At 36.2% G+C, this 15,199-nt stretch overlaps 2 protein-coding genes across 20 annotated transcripts in view; both read left to right on the top strand.

Annotated features, from left to right (window-relative positions):
- eif4g3b (eukaryotic translation initiation factor 4 gamma, 3b) overlaps positions 1 to 9,478 on the top strand; it is a 314,500-nt gene extending 305,022 nt beyond the window's left edge. For all 19 annotated transcript variants that reach the window (XM_073031699.1, XM_073031706.1, XM_073031707.1 and 16 more), the window contains 6 exons: positions 56 to 137; positions 287 to 385; positions 1,277 to 1,423; positions 5,389 to 5,470; positions 6,344 to 6,490; positions 7,859 to 9,478. In XM_073031699.1, the coding sequence (XP_072887800.1) occupies positions 56 to 137; positions 287 to 385; positions 1,277 to 1,423; positions 5,389 to 5,470; positions 6,344 to 6,490; positions 7,859 to 8,040 (739 nt within the window). In that variant the 3' untranslated portion in view covers positions 8,041 to 9,478. The remainder of the gene's footprint in view (positions 1 to 55; positions 138 to 286; positions 386 to 1,276; positions 1,424 to 5,388; positions 5,471 to 6,343; positions 6,491 to 7,858) is intronic.
- A 3,148-nt stretch (positions 9,479 to 12,626) lies between these two features.
- Positions 12,627 to 15,199, top strand: part of hp1bp3 (heterochromatin protein 1, binding protein 3) — a 57,643-nt gene continuing 55,070 nt past the window's right edge. The window contains exon 1 of the mRNA XM_073031719.1: positions 12,627 to 12,645. The gene's annotated coding sequence lies outside the window, so the exon portion shown is untranslated. The remainder of the gene's footprint in view (positions 12,646 to 15,199) is intronic.

Below are 15,199 nucleotides of genomic sequence, written 5' to 3'. Positions count from 1 at the left end.
AACACATGCCTATGATAGTGATTCTGATTCTAAACATGATCTTCTTCTCTTGCAGAGAACTTAGTAAACCTTTACATCCTGTAGGGAGAGCAGGGGTTCTGCTTGCAGAAATTTTGCACCTTCTATGCAAACAAATGGTGAGTGGAAAGGAGAATTTTGTTCAGAATTTATTGGCTCACGTACTGATAGACAAATAGAATTCAGTGTTCTGTTTATACTTTTATTTCTCTTGTACGAAGATTATTGAAATTCATTCAGAATAACATTTCACTTTTATTGTTACTAGAGCCATAAGAAAGTTGGGGCCTTATGGAAAGAGGCTGGCCTAAATTGGAAAGATTTCCTTCCTGAGGGAGTTGATGTTCAACATTTCATTAGTGATAAAGTGAGTCTATTACCTTTAAGTCTCAATCAATTCATGTAATAAAATATCCCGTTTTGCTTCAACCAGATGTGTGCTTGTCTTGATCATTTCTAGTTCCTCCACTTGCATTTTGAAATGTAATAATTATATGAGTCAACCAATGGCCACTTCCAGTCATGTTGAGAGAGGGCAACAACTTTCATTTTCTAAGCCTCAGAATGAATAATGGCCAAACAGAGAGAGATAGAAATTGCTTTGACTGGCTTAAGTTAAAAATTGCCTTGTCATTGCTGCGTATCGCAATCATTTCAAAGTTCAGTTTAGATCAAGAAACTTTAAGATAAAAGAAACCAAACTCACAAATGTGTGAAATATGAAAACATTTCTCTACTACTATTTTAGAATAGCAGATATTTTATTACCCATAAAATTAACAAAGTGAGTACGTATTGTCAAAATATCAATGCAAATGAGCAAATATTGCCTTGCTTATATTATGTTTAAGAACAATTTAAATTTTAGAATTCAGAGTACTCTGATTTGTGACAAGAAATAGAATGATGTGGTGTACTGAGTCATACAAATACATTTGATAACCTTGAGCTGTTTTATGTTCTTGATGTAATAACATTATATTGGTTTAAATTACATTGTTCTAGAACCTGGATCTTTCTGTTTAGCATTTTTTGAAATCCTTTGTTGAATCATCAACAATCACAGATGTAGTATTGGCAATGAAATTAGAGAGTTGAGTGATGGTGACATTATAAAATGAAATCATTGGTAATTAGCCTGAATATTGCAAGCTCAAACTGAATAGGCAGGATAAATGGATATATTATTGCAGAGAATGGTCATGCTTTAATTATGTTGGCTGAGACTGTTAATATTAGTTTTGTGATTCTTTTGCAGAAATTGGAGTTTACTGTATCAGATGTTTCTGGTCCTTCTGAAGCACTTTCAAAATTGGAGCTCTCTGCTGAAGAACTGAACAAGTGGCTAGAAAAACTTATAATTGAAGACAAGGCCAGCAATGAGCAAATCTTTGATTGGGTAGAAGTAGGTTGAATTTTACAAAAGCAAACTATTATGGATGCAGGACCTAAAACATTGTTTCTGTCTCCATGGAAGCCAACTGATCTGAATATTTTAAATGTTTTCTGTTTTTATTTTGTGTTGACTTTCTGTAAGATTAATCCATTTGTCTGGCAATTTCTTACACTAGCCATAATGTTAAATTTACAGTAAGAGTAATTTGTGTTCTAAACATGATTATTAAACTAATTGACAATCATCTAGACCCAACCTGGGGTCCACAGACCCCTTCCTCAATGGTATTGCTCCAAGGCATAAAAAAGGGTTGGGAACCACTGACCTAGACAAACATTGTATACGTTTCTGGATATATCTAGGAGCCGCATTGTGAATGCACTTCTTTCCTGTATAATGGGTATAGGTATAAATCCATCAAATAGTAGGGCACATGCTTACATGTTTGTGTGACTGTTACATAAAGAAATGTGTAACTTTAAACAATATCCAAGCTTGCCCAGAATCTGTTGAGCAGTCTGTCTGATTTTTCAATTACCTTCTCTGCAGCAGTTTGTGACCTGTAATTCTGTGTTCCTGTTGATACTATTGTGTGTTGATTTAATTTTTATTAATCTAATATTATTAAGAGCAGATAGGCCATTTTGCTTCAGGCAGGCAGAGATTCCATGTCCATGGATTACTCAGTATTTAAGTGTTAAATATAGGATTGGGTTTCCATGCTTGAAAAATACATTCCAACTAAAAAAAAACACTAACACAAATACTTTAGTCAATTGAAGCAGATTCTGGATGTGATTTAATCATTAAAGTGACTCCCTTTGAAACAAGTCAGGTTGAAAAATTAGCATCACAAAATTTTTAAAAATTTTCCTATTTACTTTATTGTGGGTGATAGGGTGGGGATTGCATCTCTACCAAAGGAGGTGTAAGGAGTTCCTTCCCTCCACTAGACTGCAGGTCGCCCTTGTAGCACCTGCTTAGCCACCCCCCCCCCCCCCCCCGATCAGGGTCACATAAAACCATTGGAGCAGTTGGTGGACAGTTGTATGAGCAGCTGGTGCATATCACGTCCTGATTATCCGACCACTGACATCAGACAGACCTTCTCTGAAGTGTATTGATAATAGCTGGGACCACGCGCCTTGTAAAGACACTGCATAGAAGAAGGCAATGGCAAACCACTTCTGTAGAAAAATTTGCCCATGTCATATAACACAGCATATAATGATGATTTTATTGCAATCTTGACCTGCAAGGACCATATCCAATTAGGCAACTCCAGTACAGATTTCTAAATTAAAACTGCTTTGTTGTAAAATTATTCAGAAGTGTTTTCAACATAATTTCTGACAATCAGAAATTATCTAACTTACAATGATAACTTTACCTTCAATGATTCAGGACATTTTGATCATTGAGAAACTTACAAATCCATACTTAGGTTTATGATTTTCCTATATAGTTAGTACTCATACTTGCTGCTTGTCCTATCAATGCTGATTTCATATTCTGCCATTTTAATAATTAAGGATGTGATCCTGTTTCAGAATTAGCGTTCTCAGCCCTGACAGAAGATTATAGCTTCAAGTTATATTGAGCCCAAAATCTAGGCAATATAGAGGAAGATCACCCCACTGTACACTGAGATCTGCCTCTCTTATCAAAGTGCAAAAGTTTCAATTGGTTTATGGTTTCAATGAAGTAACAACCCACACAATAATTATACTTAACTATGGTAAGTAAAATAGATCATCAAATCATTGAGTTCTCACAAAACTAAAAAATGGGAGACCTAGTTCCTATATCACAACACTTTAAATATCCACCATTGGGTGAAGAATGCTTCAGGATGTCTGTTACCAAATGCAGTGCTATATAAACTGTAAAAGTGTAGAAATGAAAAAGGAGGAACAGGTTTTTGTTTATCTTTTGTCTTGCCTTGTGAGTGGCCTTTTTACAATAACTGTCTCAGTTCTGTTCCTGTTTAAAGCAATTACCCCATTTTGTAATTGTATTTTTGATATCAACTTCAACATAATTTCTAACAGAATTTTCTTTGCGAACATCCTTTGTGTACAGAAAATTTTCTCATTTCTCTTTTTTATTTGTTAGAACTGTGCTTTCTCTTTGTCGCATCAATGACTGGTAGGCATCAACTCTCACTAGTTTTCTATAAGTGCCTCTTCACACTTGTATATAACAAAAAGAAGACATTAAATGCCATAGTGCAACCTAAATGGTGTTTATTTTGGATAGGGCTTTTTATCTAGATTTTCTATGGATGAAGTTTGGTAGTTTTATTCAGATGTACTTTGACTTCAAATTTGAAATTGCAGGGTGAAACCTCAAGCCAACTGATCAGAGCTAACAGTTACAAGAAAAAGTTTGTAAGCCCTTTGCAATTACCTGGTTTTCTGCATTAATTATTCATAAAATGTGGTCTGATCTTCATCTAAGTCACAATAATAAACACAATCTGCCTAAACTAATAACACACCAACAATTGTACTTTTCATATCTTTATTAACCACGTTGTTTAATCATTCACAGTCCAGGCTGGAAAAAGTATTTTGAACCCTTGTATTTAATAACTGGCAGAACCTCCTTTAGCAGCAATGACTTTCACCAAACGTTTCCTGTAGCTGCTGATCAGACTTGCACAATAGCGGGGAAGAATTTTTGACCATTCCTTCATATAAAACTGATTCAGTTCATCAAGATTTCTGGGATATCTTGCATTGAACTGCCCTCTTCAGATCATGCCACAGCATCTCAAGGGGTTAAAGTTTGGCCATTCCAAAACACGAGTTTTCTTCTTTATAAACCATTCTGTTGATATACTCTTGTGTTTCAGATCATTGTCTTGTTGCATCATTCAGCTTCTATTAAGCTTCAGGTGACAGACTGCTGCCCTGATATTCTCCTGTAACATGTCTTGATATAATTTTGAATTCGTTGTTATCTTAACAACTGCAAGCTGTCCTCGTCCTGAGACTCCTTCCACCATGCTTCATAGTTGGGATGAGGTTTTGATATGGTGTACAGTGCCTATTTTCCTCCAAACATAGTGGTGTGTATTTCTGCCTAGAAGTTCAACTTTTGTTTCATCTGTCCATAGAACGTTATCACAGAAACATTGTGGAACATCCATGTGGTCTTTTGCAAACTTGAGACATGCAGCAATTGTTTTTTTGAAGAGCAGTGGTTTCCTCTTTGGTGTCCTACCATGAACAGAGACTTCAACAAGTTCTAGAGAGTTCTGCAGATCTTTTGCTGTTACCCTTGGGTTCTCTTTCACCTCTTTCACCTTCTTCAGCAAGGCACGTTGTGCTCTTGGTGTGATCTTTGCAGAATGCCCACTCCTAGGGAGAATAGCAACAGTACTGAATTTCTTCCATTTGTAGACAACTTTTCTTGCTGTGTACTGATGAACATTCAGGTCTTTAGAAGTGCTTTTGTTGCCTTTTCCTGCTTCATGCATCTCCGCAATTTTTCTAAGGTCCTCTGAAAGTTGTTTTGATCAAGGCATGGTGCACATAAACAGATCTTTCTTGAGAAAAGCAGGCTCTGCCAGTAACCTGACTCTGTCTTTTTTTATAGGGCAGGTCACCTCTATAACCCACAACTCAAATCTCATCTCATTGATTGGAACACCTGACTCCAAGTAGTTTTGTAGAAGGCATTACTCCAGAGGTTCACATACTTTATTGAACCTGGACTGTGATTGTTTAAATTGTGTACTCGGTATTGAAGAAAAGAAGTACAATTGTTCTTGTGTTACTAGTTTTGACAGATTGTGTTTGGCTATTACTGTGATTTAGATGAAGATCAGACCACATTTTACGATTAATTATTACAGAAAATTGCAAAGGGTTTACAAACTTTTTCTTGCAACTGTACACTTGGATCAATCATAGAAAGTTGATTTCATTATTGTTCAAGTCTAAAATTATTTCTTCATCTTCCTACAGGCTAATTTAGATGAAACACAGATTGGTTCATCAACATTCCTTAGAGCTTTGATGACAACTGTATGTAGATCATCTATTACAGGTCAATAAATCAGCTTCTTTATGATGTTTTTGTAATTTACTATGTATTTGATTCAAAATCAATGCAAAAATATTTGTGATTTTTTTCCTTAAGTATGTTGTGTCCTTCGGAAAGATTGAAAGTCAGGTTATCAATTAGACATCCACTCATAATCTGCCAGTAGTTTAGACCTAAGGCCATAAGATGCAGGAGCAGAACTGGGCCATTTGGCTCATCAACTGTGCTATGCCATTTCATCATGGCTGATCCAATTTTCCTCTCTGCCTCAATCTCCAGTCTTCTCCCCGTAACCCTTCATGGCCTGGCCAGTCAAGAATCTATCAACCTCTGCCTTAAATGTACGTAAAAACTTGGTCTCCACAGCTGACTGTGCAACAAATTCCACAGATTCACCACTCTGTCTGAAGAAATTCCTCCTTATCTCCATTCTAAAAGTACACCCCTCTATTCTGAGGCTGTCTCTTCTGGTCTTAGACTCTCCCAGCATAGGAAACATTCTCTCCACGTCGATGCTATTAAAACCTTTCACCATTCGATAAACCTTATATGATGGCATTTCCCTGTTTGGTTTTAAGTACGGTATGTGTTGTTAGTATTAGAAATTGAGGTAGAAATACATCTTAAGAATCCCTTGAGCCTGATCCACTACTCAATGAGATCATGCCTGATCCTGTGCCTGAGGTTTACTTTCCTATCTGTTTCCAAAGTGCCTCTTCCTTTCTTTCAAAAATATTACATTTGAATATTCTCAAGTCCAAGGCAGGTACCATAGGGTCCAAGTCATCAATTAAGTACCAGTTGAGTATAACATGTAAACAATAATTTACACATTGCTATAAATCTTACTTGTAATTTTTAATCCCCTATTTCTAGGAGAAGGAGCTTCAAGTCGTGTAGATGCAACCATTATACAGCAGCGATTGCGATTGTTACTCAAGTACCTTAATTCTGATCCTGAACGAGAATTACAAGCACTTTATGCACTACAAGCATTAATAGTAAAACTTGATCAACCTCCTAGTATGTATTGTGCAAGCTTCTTTACTAATAATTTTACCTAAAGTTTATGGAATGTAATCCACTCTCACCCACCCCTTCACCCCCTCCTCTTTCACCACCGTCCCTGTCAAACTACTCATACACATACTATACGTGTTCTAAGTCAGCTTCACAGAATCGCTGGTTGACTAGAGTGAGCCAAATCCTTAATAGAGTCCATTTGCAAGCCCAGAATTTCAAAACTGGATGAATTTGGATCGCTTGCCAGGTTGGATCTTGAGGATTCCATGAACCTATTAATTACACTGGGAATTTTAGTGCTTCAACTTCAGGAAAGGCAAGTTATGCCACGGTAATAAAGCGGTTAGCACGATGCTATTACAGCTCAGGGCATCGTAGTTCAGAGTTCAATCCTGGTGTCTTCTGTAAAGAGTTTGTACGTCCACACCATGGAATGTGTGCGCTTCGTCTCCACAGTCCAGAGACGCACCGGTTAGCAGGTTGATGGGTCATTATAAATTGTACCGTAGTTAGGCTGGCCGCAAAGCTTGAAAGGCCGGAAGGACCTATTCCACACTGTATCTCTTGTTAATATTTTAATTTCTTTGAATTCATTTTTATTAATAGTTGATTTTTATTTGGAAGTGGTTTTGGTTTTCATTTATCTGAATTTTATTATTTCTTTAAATGTCTGAATATACAAAAATGATTGAAAGCAACTCACAGCTTTTACAACCAAGTTGTTATTGGTTGCCCAAGTTTTCAGGGTAATTTGAAGGCAAAGCCTTCACACTGCATAGCTGATGGTTCTGCAGTCACTTTCTTCACATCACTAGTCCTGGGTGCTCCACATTTGCAACAGTTAAGCCAAGTGCTATTTTAGTGAGACTTGGCCATTCCTTGTCTTTTTGTACCTTGTGATGCAGGGTTTGTATTAACTTAAGCATCCCTGCTAGGTGAATGCTTTGATCTACCTATTCTGAAGTGACTGAGAGGAAATTAGTAACAGTTCCCTATTGCTAATGATTGGACTGTAACTTATTTAGAAAAGAGTGATTGTCGATGTTGGTAGTTAACATCCTGCTGGCTTTATTACTGAGTTATTCAGTTATAAAATAGACTATTCAGTTTTCTCCATGCGCATGGCATTCCCAATCCCACATGTTTACATGGATCTTTACTCACATTACTTTCAGCTTCCTCTCTAACCTTAAAACTTACTGTGGTTCATCTTGAAACACAGTTCCTCTAAGATTGTGTGAAATTACCAACTTTCTCAAAACAAAAAATCTACTCTCATTTCATCAAATTGCCCCTAAATATAAACAGACAAATTGCTTTTCTTTGTGCTGTGAGATGTATTAATATGTTGTATTTTTCCAATTCCAGACTTGTTAAGGATGTTCTTTGACACTTTGTATGATGAGGATGTTATATCTGAAGATGCATTCTACAAATGGGAATGTAGCAAAGACCCAGCAGAACAGAATGGCAAAGGGGTAGCGCTAAAATCTGTCACGGCTTTTTTTACATGGCTAAGAGAAGCAGAGGAGGAGTCAGAAGATAACTGAACCTAAAAAGTCTTCGCCAATCAAAGTGCACAAAGGCCAATCATCGCAACAAATATGCACAGAAAAAAGTCAGCGATCATGATGAAAATTATGGTACACACAAGTAAAGAAAAGCCGCGGTGATGTTAAAGAACCATGGGTGGGAGCACTAAAAAATGTATTATTTATAGAAAATATTTTTGTTTTAAATTTTACGCTTTTTGTTATTTTTAAAAGGACATATGGTTCCATTTTTCTGTGCAGCAAAAAATAAAAAAATTGAACACTTTAATTTATTTTTAGAACTGCAACAGTGATGTAATTTGAGTTTGCAGTTACTGTAAACAGAATGTAATATAGTTAAAAAGACCCAAACTCTTGCCTACATGACCATTACAAACAAATATAGGGCATCAAATTTAGTATATGGGTAGGGTTGGGGGGAGGGGGAGGGTGGTAACAATAATGGCTGAAAGTAGTAATATGTACCAGTAATTCTTCCTGCCTGCTTCAGCTTGCTCTAGAAATGTACATAACATTCAACTGGAAGATGATGCTCCCTGAATTTCCAAGCCCATACATCATGAACTGCAGAATATGGAGAACTTGTACAAACAAAAATTCAACTGAGGAAGTGCTTGTAATACTTTCAAACTATAGTACTACTCAAGAGCTTGTAAATACATAAAGAGAAATATTTAAAAAAAGACTCATTACTATCTTTTCACATTCAAAACTAAATAAAAACAAACAGTGCAAGTTGAAAATATTTAAAAAAAAATCTGTTTACCTGAAAATTAATGGTTACAAGACCTGTTCTACATAACTTTGTACTCCGTTACCTCATTGTAATATATAGTGCAGTGGATGCAATGCTTATTATTGTGGCAGAAGTCATTATCAAATGGCTGGCTAACATAGGTCAGTCATTGGATTATGACAAGTCTTTATATATTTAAAAAAACGCTGCACGAATGAGGATTCTTTCTCCTTACAAAATTTCTACCTTTGATCCAAGGTGGCTGCTGAATCTTGTGAGAGAAATGAAAATCATAGGAAGTCAGAGTCTCTGAAATAAAGGATTACAAATCCTATACAGAATTGCAAATTTTCTCAGAAGCTGCTACCTTGATTCTACATACAGCGTATCGAGGATATGTCAGACAACTCCTTACGTAAACTTGTGTGGCTAATCTCATGAGTTACTGGTCTGACTTGAAATGGTGGCTCACAGATTAATGCTAGATTTTGCTTGTACCAGTTTGTGCATTTATTTGAAAATTGGTTTTGAAAAGCCAAGCTTAACATGGATCAGTTATGATTTTGAGACTTGCTTCAATGCAAGTGACTATTGGAATGCTTATGAAGATAATGTTCCAGACTTGAGATGCCATTAAATAACTGTATAACTTGAATTAAAAACTGTTCTAGGCTGGTAATAAATATTGGGTGGATTTTTTTTCCCTGCTTTCGGACTTTATGCATGTTCAGTGATTCTATTTTGGATGCAGCTATTGCACTTACCTGCCAAATTGTGTGTTGGCATGAGTTAATTAATACAAATGCAAGATGCAAGAGGATTACTTATGGGTTCATCAGTGGTAAAAAGTTACTGGCAGTGACTGGACTGTTTTTCACTTTTCTCAATATGTAACGTGCCTTGATGTGCATGAGCCAACAGGGTATATCTTTGTGTTGGATTGAAATGTGTCCAAACCCAAAAAGTTAAGCTGACTCTGAACTAATTCCTCGTTCTACAAAATGGAGACTCTAAAGCCCATTGGACACTTTGGGTACACACATGAAATGATAAAGCAGATAAATGAAATTTGACAGTATTCTTAATTCTTTGAACATGAAGAATGAAATCTTTGGTTGAAGCAGATCATTGTAAAATAGCAGCTAACTGGTTAGTAGAATATTTATATTTTAAAACAATAATGTATTATAGGAATCTAGGTAAGTTTTAGTGGTCCAGGTTGCACATTAGTGAAAACCTAATTGGTACATTGTCAAAATTTGATCAATGCAAAAGTTGGTTTGCTTTGTGCAATAAATACTTAAGGGAATTAGCCTGGCTCTCCTACCAACATCTCAGATATTGTTGTGTGGAAGTTCTGTGATTAAATTTTTTATCAGGAAGTTACTGGCATGATTTATGTCTCATGGTCGTGCATGGGTATTACAGTATGGATCAAGAAAAGATGAATATTTGTGCATTTTGTGATTCACTCTATTAAATAATTAAAAATGGAGAATAATTAATTCTTAACAGAAGTCTAGAGAACCAAAAACAATTGCTGAATGCATGAATGGTGCTTCATGGATATTCAAACTGTATAATGTAGTGCTTTATCTTATTTTCATGACCATTTCACTCAGTTATAATCAATTCACCAGATAAGCTGAAGATCTTATTGTTCTGTTATTTTCTAGGTGGCGTAATTATTGGATTCCGACAACCCAGCTTTGCCATAAATGTATATAAATCGATTGCTGTGAGAAAGGTCCTGACTCTTTGTAGAAAACTTGGATTCCAGTCCGTCTTAGAACTTTTCAATGTTCTATGACTGAATGGAGAGCATAATGTATAAAATCAGTTCTTGAAAGCAGGAGCTAAAAAATCAGATGTGTACTCAAAGAGAGCTTACTGTGAGGTAAAAGAATGTTTCATGTGTCAGAAGTTTTAATGAAGTTACTTCAAGTTTATGAAAAACATCTTGCAGTTTTCAATAAGACCAGACTCAATAACACTTTAAATGCAGAATTTTATGAACATGACAAATGTAATGAAAGTCTGGAAGTATGTAAATGTTCAAACTGAATAACGGGATCCCACTGAATCATGCGTTCCACTGATAATTGTTAAGTGAAACTCAACAAAAGGAAGTCCAATCAGTCTTCCTAATATATGTGGTAAAATTTATTATTTTTTATTTTATTATGAATATGAAAACAGTTAATTACTGAATTATCTGCATCTAAGATCAGCAATGTAAGATGGACTCCAATGTCTGACTCTTGCCTATAGCAACAGATTACAGAATTATTAAATTTAATCTCTTATTCCCTCTTATATTGACACTATTCTTTAATAATCTTTGTAAACTTACTCGTATTGTCTTCATCTAATGGATAAGTGATCATTTTATTCCTTTATTGAAGGTATAGTTCAGTTTGCAAAAAAGAAATCAAATTGGAGCAAGTTGGAAAGTCTTTCCAGCAGATACTTAAAATTATAAACTTATTCAGGGTTTATTTAAGGAACATTTACCTTGACGGGCGAATTTGCATCCACTTTTTATTGACATTTAATATCTTCATACTAACATGTGTTTCTGCAACTCTTTCCCTCATTGAAGCTCATATTCCTTTCTCTGACCTACAGAGAACAAACTGAGTGGTTACAAAAATTTATTGCTTAAACTGGTGTGGGGCTAATGAAATAGAAATATGTAATCTCCATATATGATGTATTGCTCTATTGTGCAGAACACTGTTACAGTACCAGAAATTCCCACTGATACTGCACTGAATCGGGTTAAGCAAAATCTTTGCAGATTGCTCTGGTGACAGTATATGCAATGTATAAATCTTGTGGCGGTTTACTAAATGATAATTAGTTGTTCAGGTATCTGCTTTGAAACATGCCCCTTGAAGCTATTCATTCCAAATCAGCATCTCTGTTCAATTTATTGTCAATTAGGAAGTTTGACGCATTAGAAGTAAGAATGGCTTTTTGATGCTTTATTGTTGCACCAGCAGAACAAATTGCTGACACCCAGCATTTTCCTATCCTTGTGTTTTCTGCCAAAAAATGAACCAGATTTGCTTGAAAGCTATGGGGCATCTGTGCATCCAGGTGAGGAAGGGAAGCTACTGAATTGCCTCAGATTTCTGACCATTCTAGCTCTGGTGCTAGTTTTGTGAATTCTCCTTTCTGTGGTTTTCATGAAAATTCTGTGTTTGAATTGCTGAAAATTAAACTGATCCAGTTCAGTTACAGAATATGTGCATGTTTAAACAATGACATTTGTTAATGTCCCCCTTGTTTTGCCAGAAGGTGGATATTTATAAGCATAGAATCTCATTTCTTTTAGTTGCAAATTGTTAGGATTTGTTGTCTACCGAATAATGGATAAAATACAACATAAATTTTCTACTTATTTAGAAAATTAGATAAACTAAAGAAGGCAAAACTGAATTTGTATAAGTCATTTGTATGGCAAATTGAGAAAATGAAATTATTTTGATAAAGTAAATTAAATGGCTGAATGCACAATTTTCAAAGTTTTTAGATAATTTGAATAGATTTGTTACTCTTCTTCATGTCCTCAGTGTATTTTAGATGCACTAAAACACTTTTAAACATTTCTTAATTTACAGGATGTGAGGAGATGGTAAGGGAGTTGCCACATTCAAACACTGCAGCTCTTCTGCTAATGGTTAGTAATCCTCTGAGGTAGAGTGTTCCAGGATTTAAAGCCCAGTAGCAGTAAAGGAATGACAATACAATAGTGTGTAACTTAGAGGGAAATCAGTTGATGGTGCTGTTGGAGTAGCCTAGGTGTGAAACCAGTGCAGTATGCAGATTGTACAAACTGCAACCATGGCATCTCAATAAAGGTAGGATTGAATAATTAAGGTGCTGGACTGGGTGCTAAGCAAAGGAGCTGGTTTGTTGTGTTTCCTGAGTGTTGTAAATTGTAGTCATCCAGGCATGAGAATATTCCATCACACTTCTAACTTGAGCTTTGAAGATAGTGGAAAGAGTTTGGGTATAGGAACAGCAGAATTTTGAATGAATTCAAATTTGAAAGGATGAAAACAAGATTGTCACAATGAGAGGAATTTGTCATATCTACAGGGACTGGCATAGATGAGGGTCTTGGTATGCAGATGAGCTGAAGGTCAGTGCAACATTGTGGGCCAAAGGGCCTTACTGTGCTATACTGTTCTGTGCAAGTGTAGTGAAGTTAGACCAGATACACAAACAGAAATGTGCGCATGTGCTACTAAGGATGTCAGCAGTTTTACAAATTATGTGGTAACTTTCCTATTTATATAGAAGTAACTTGGATCACTTTTAAGTCTTTCCTTTCACTGTCAAGTATTGGTGAAAATAAAGGTACCAGTTTGTTGATTGCAAATGATGCTGCACTTTACAGGATGCAGTTTCATTATTGGTTAGGGTTTTGTCCAATTTTATTTGTTTCATAAATCATATGTTTCAGTCTGATACGTATGTAATTTATAATTTTCAAAAGGAAACGATGGGTTCCTCTGGATTAATTTAATATTTTGAAGTCTTCAAGAGGTTTCATTCTCAATAGTTGTAAATTTCAAAAAAAGATTAGAAAATCAGTGGATTACTTGCACAAAGAATCGAGCAATCCAAGTCTTTGAGGAGATATGAGAAAAATAAGCTTAAATACAGAGAGGAATGATTTGGGCTAACAGTTAAATGTGGGTATAGAGAGATTATGACACAATACAGTTAATTGACCACATATCCAAAATGTTTTTCATTGTTTAATTTCTATTTGTTTGTGATGAAAGCATTGGTTCCTGCTTTTCCAGCATGAGATCAACTTGTAAATAGGAGAATATGGATCCTCTTGGGCTAGCTCTGGTTATAAATCCTTGAACACACAACTGATAAAATTAGGCTTTGTTTCAGTCCTTCCTTGCTGCTACTAAAGTATTGGAGTGCTGCTGATGTGGGTAAAAATGGAGTAAGAAAGAAACCAAGTAATTGTGAGACAGTTTGTGCTTAAGTGGTAAGGAAATAATTTGAATCAGTTTTGAGAGACATTATCAACATTCAGTTTAAAAAGGCACATGTTAATTGGCGGAGTACTAATTTGTTTAGGAAAGTGAATGTGACTAAAGAATTTTTTGTTGCATAAGTTAACAAGGGTCAATGAGGATAGTGTGTTTAAAGTCTTCATGGATTTGTAGCAAAGCTCCTGATAAGGTCCTGCAGGATGGGCTAACTGAGAGAATAGCAGCCATCATATTGAGAAGGTGGGCAAAGGAATGACAGATGAAATTTGACTTGCACAAAATGTGAGGTGAAGTTAAGCCAGGGCAGAACATACGCAATGAATGGCAGGGACTTGAGGAGTGATGTAGAATTAGAGCAAGTACATTGTTCTCTGAAAGTGATGACACAATTGCACGATGTTGAAGTGTATGGCACACTTGCCTTCATCAGTTGAGACACCAAGAACAAGAGTTGAGGCATTATGTTTCAGCTCTTATCGGACATTGGAGAGACTGCACCTAGAATATTGTCTACAGTTCTGGTTGCATGCCTACAGGAAGGATGTTATTCAGCTAAAGACAATGCAGAAAAGATTCATAAAAATATCACTAGAACTGGGAGGCTTTGGTTAAGAGACTGGATAAACTGGGGCTATGTTTGCCAGAGCAAAGGCAGGTGATGGATAATTTTATTGAGGTTTATGGCCATGAGGGACATAAATAGGGTGGATAATGATAACAAAACCCAAGTTCCCTCGGGATCAATAAAGTATGTCTGTAATCTTTACCTGGAGTAGGTAGGTCAAAGACTAAAGGACTTGAGGTTTAAAGTGGGAAGAGAAAGGTTTAAATGGGTGTAGAGGAGCAAGTTTTTCCATACAGGGTGGTCTGTTTGTGGAAGTAACTGCCAGAGGCAGTGGTAGAGGCGGGTTAAGTAAAATGTTTAAAAGACATTTAGATGGGTGTAAGGCTGGGACAGGTTTAGAACATAAGATAGAGGAGCAGAATTAGGGCATTTGCACCTTTGAGTCTATTCCACCATTTCATCGTGGCTGATCCATTTCCCTCCCAGCCCTTTCATACCCTGACTAATCAAGAATCTATCAACCTCTGCCTTACATATACCTAAAGGCTTGTTGCCACAGGCAGCTGTGGAGACTGAATTCCACTCTGGCTAAAGAAATTCCTCCTTATCTCTGTTCTGAAAGGACACCCATCTATTCTGAGGCTGTCCTTTGGACTTGGACTATCCATGAGAAGAAGTATCCTCTCCACATCCACTCTATCAAGACCTTTCAACATTTCATAGATTTCAATTAGGTCACCCTTCATTCTTCTGTACAGGTCTAGAACCATCAAACACTTCATATGACGGCTTTCAATCCTGGAGTTGTTTTTGTGAAACTCCTTCAAA

This window comes from Hemitrygon akajei, chromosome 29, assembly GCF_048418815.1.
Source record: "Hemitrygon akajei chromosome 29, sHemAka1.3, whole genome shotgun sequence".
Lineage (NCBI taxonomy): Eukaryota > Metazoa > Chordata > Chondrichthyes > Myliobatiformes > Dasyatidae > Hemitrygon > Hemitrygon akajei.
Note: the sequence above shows the minus strand (reverse complement) of the source record. Positions and strands in the feature narration are given on the sequence as shown.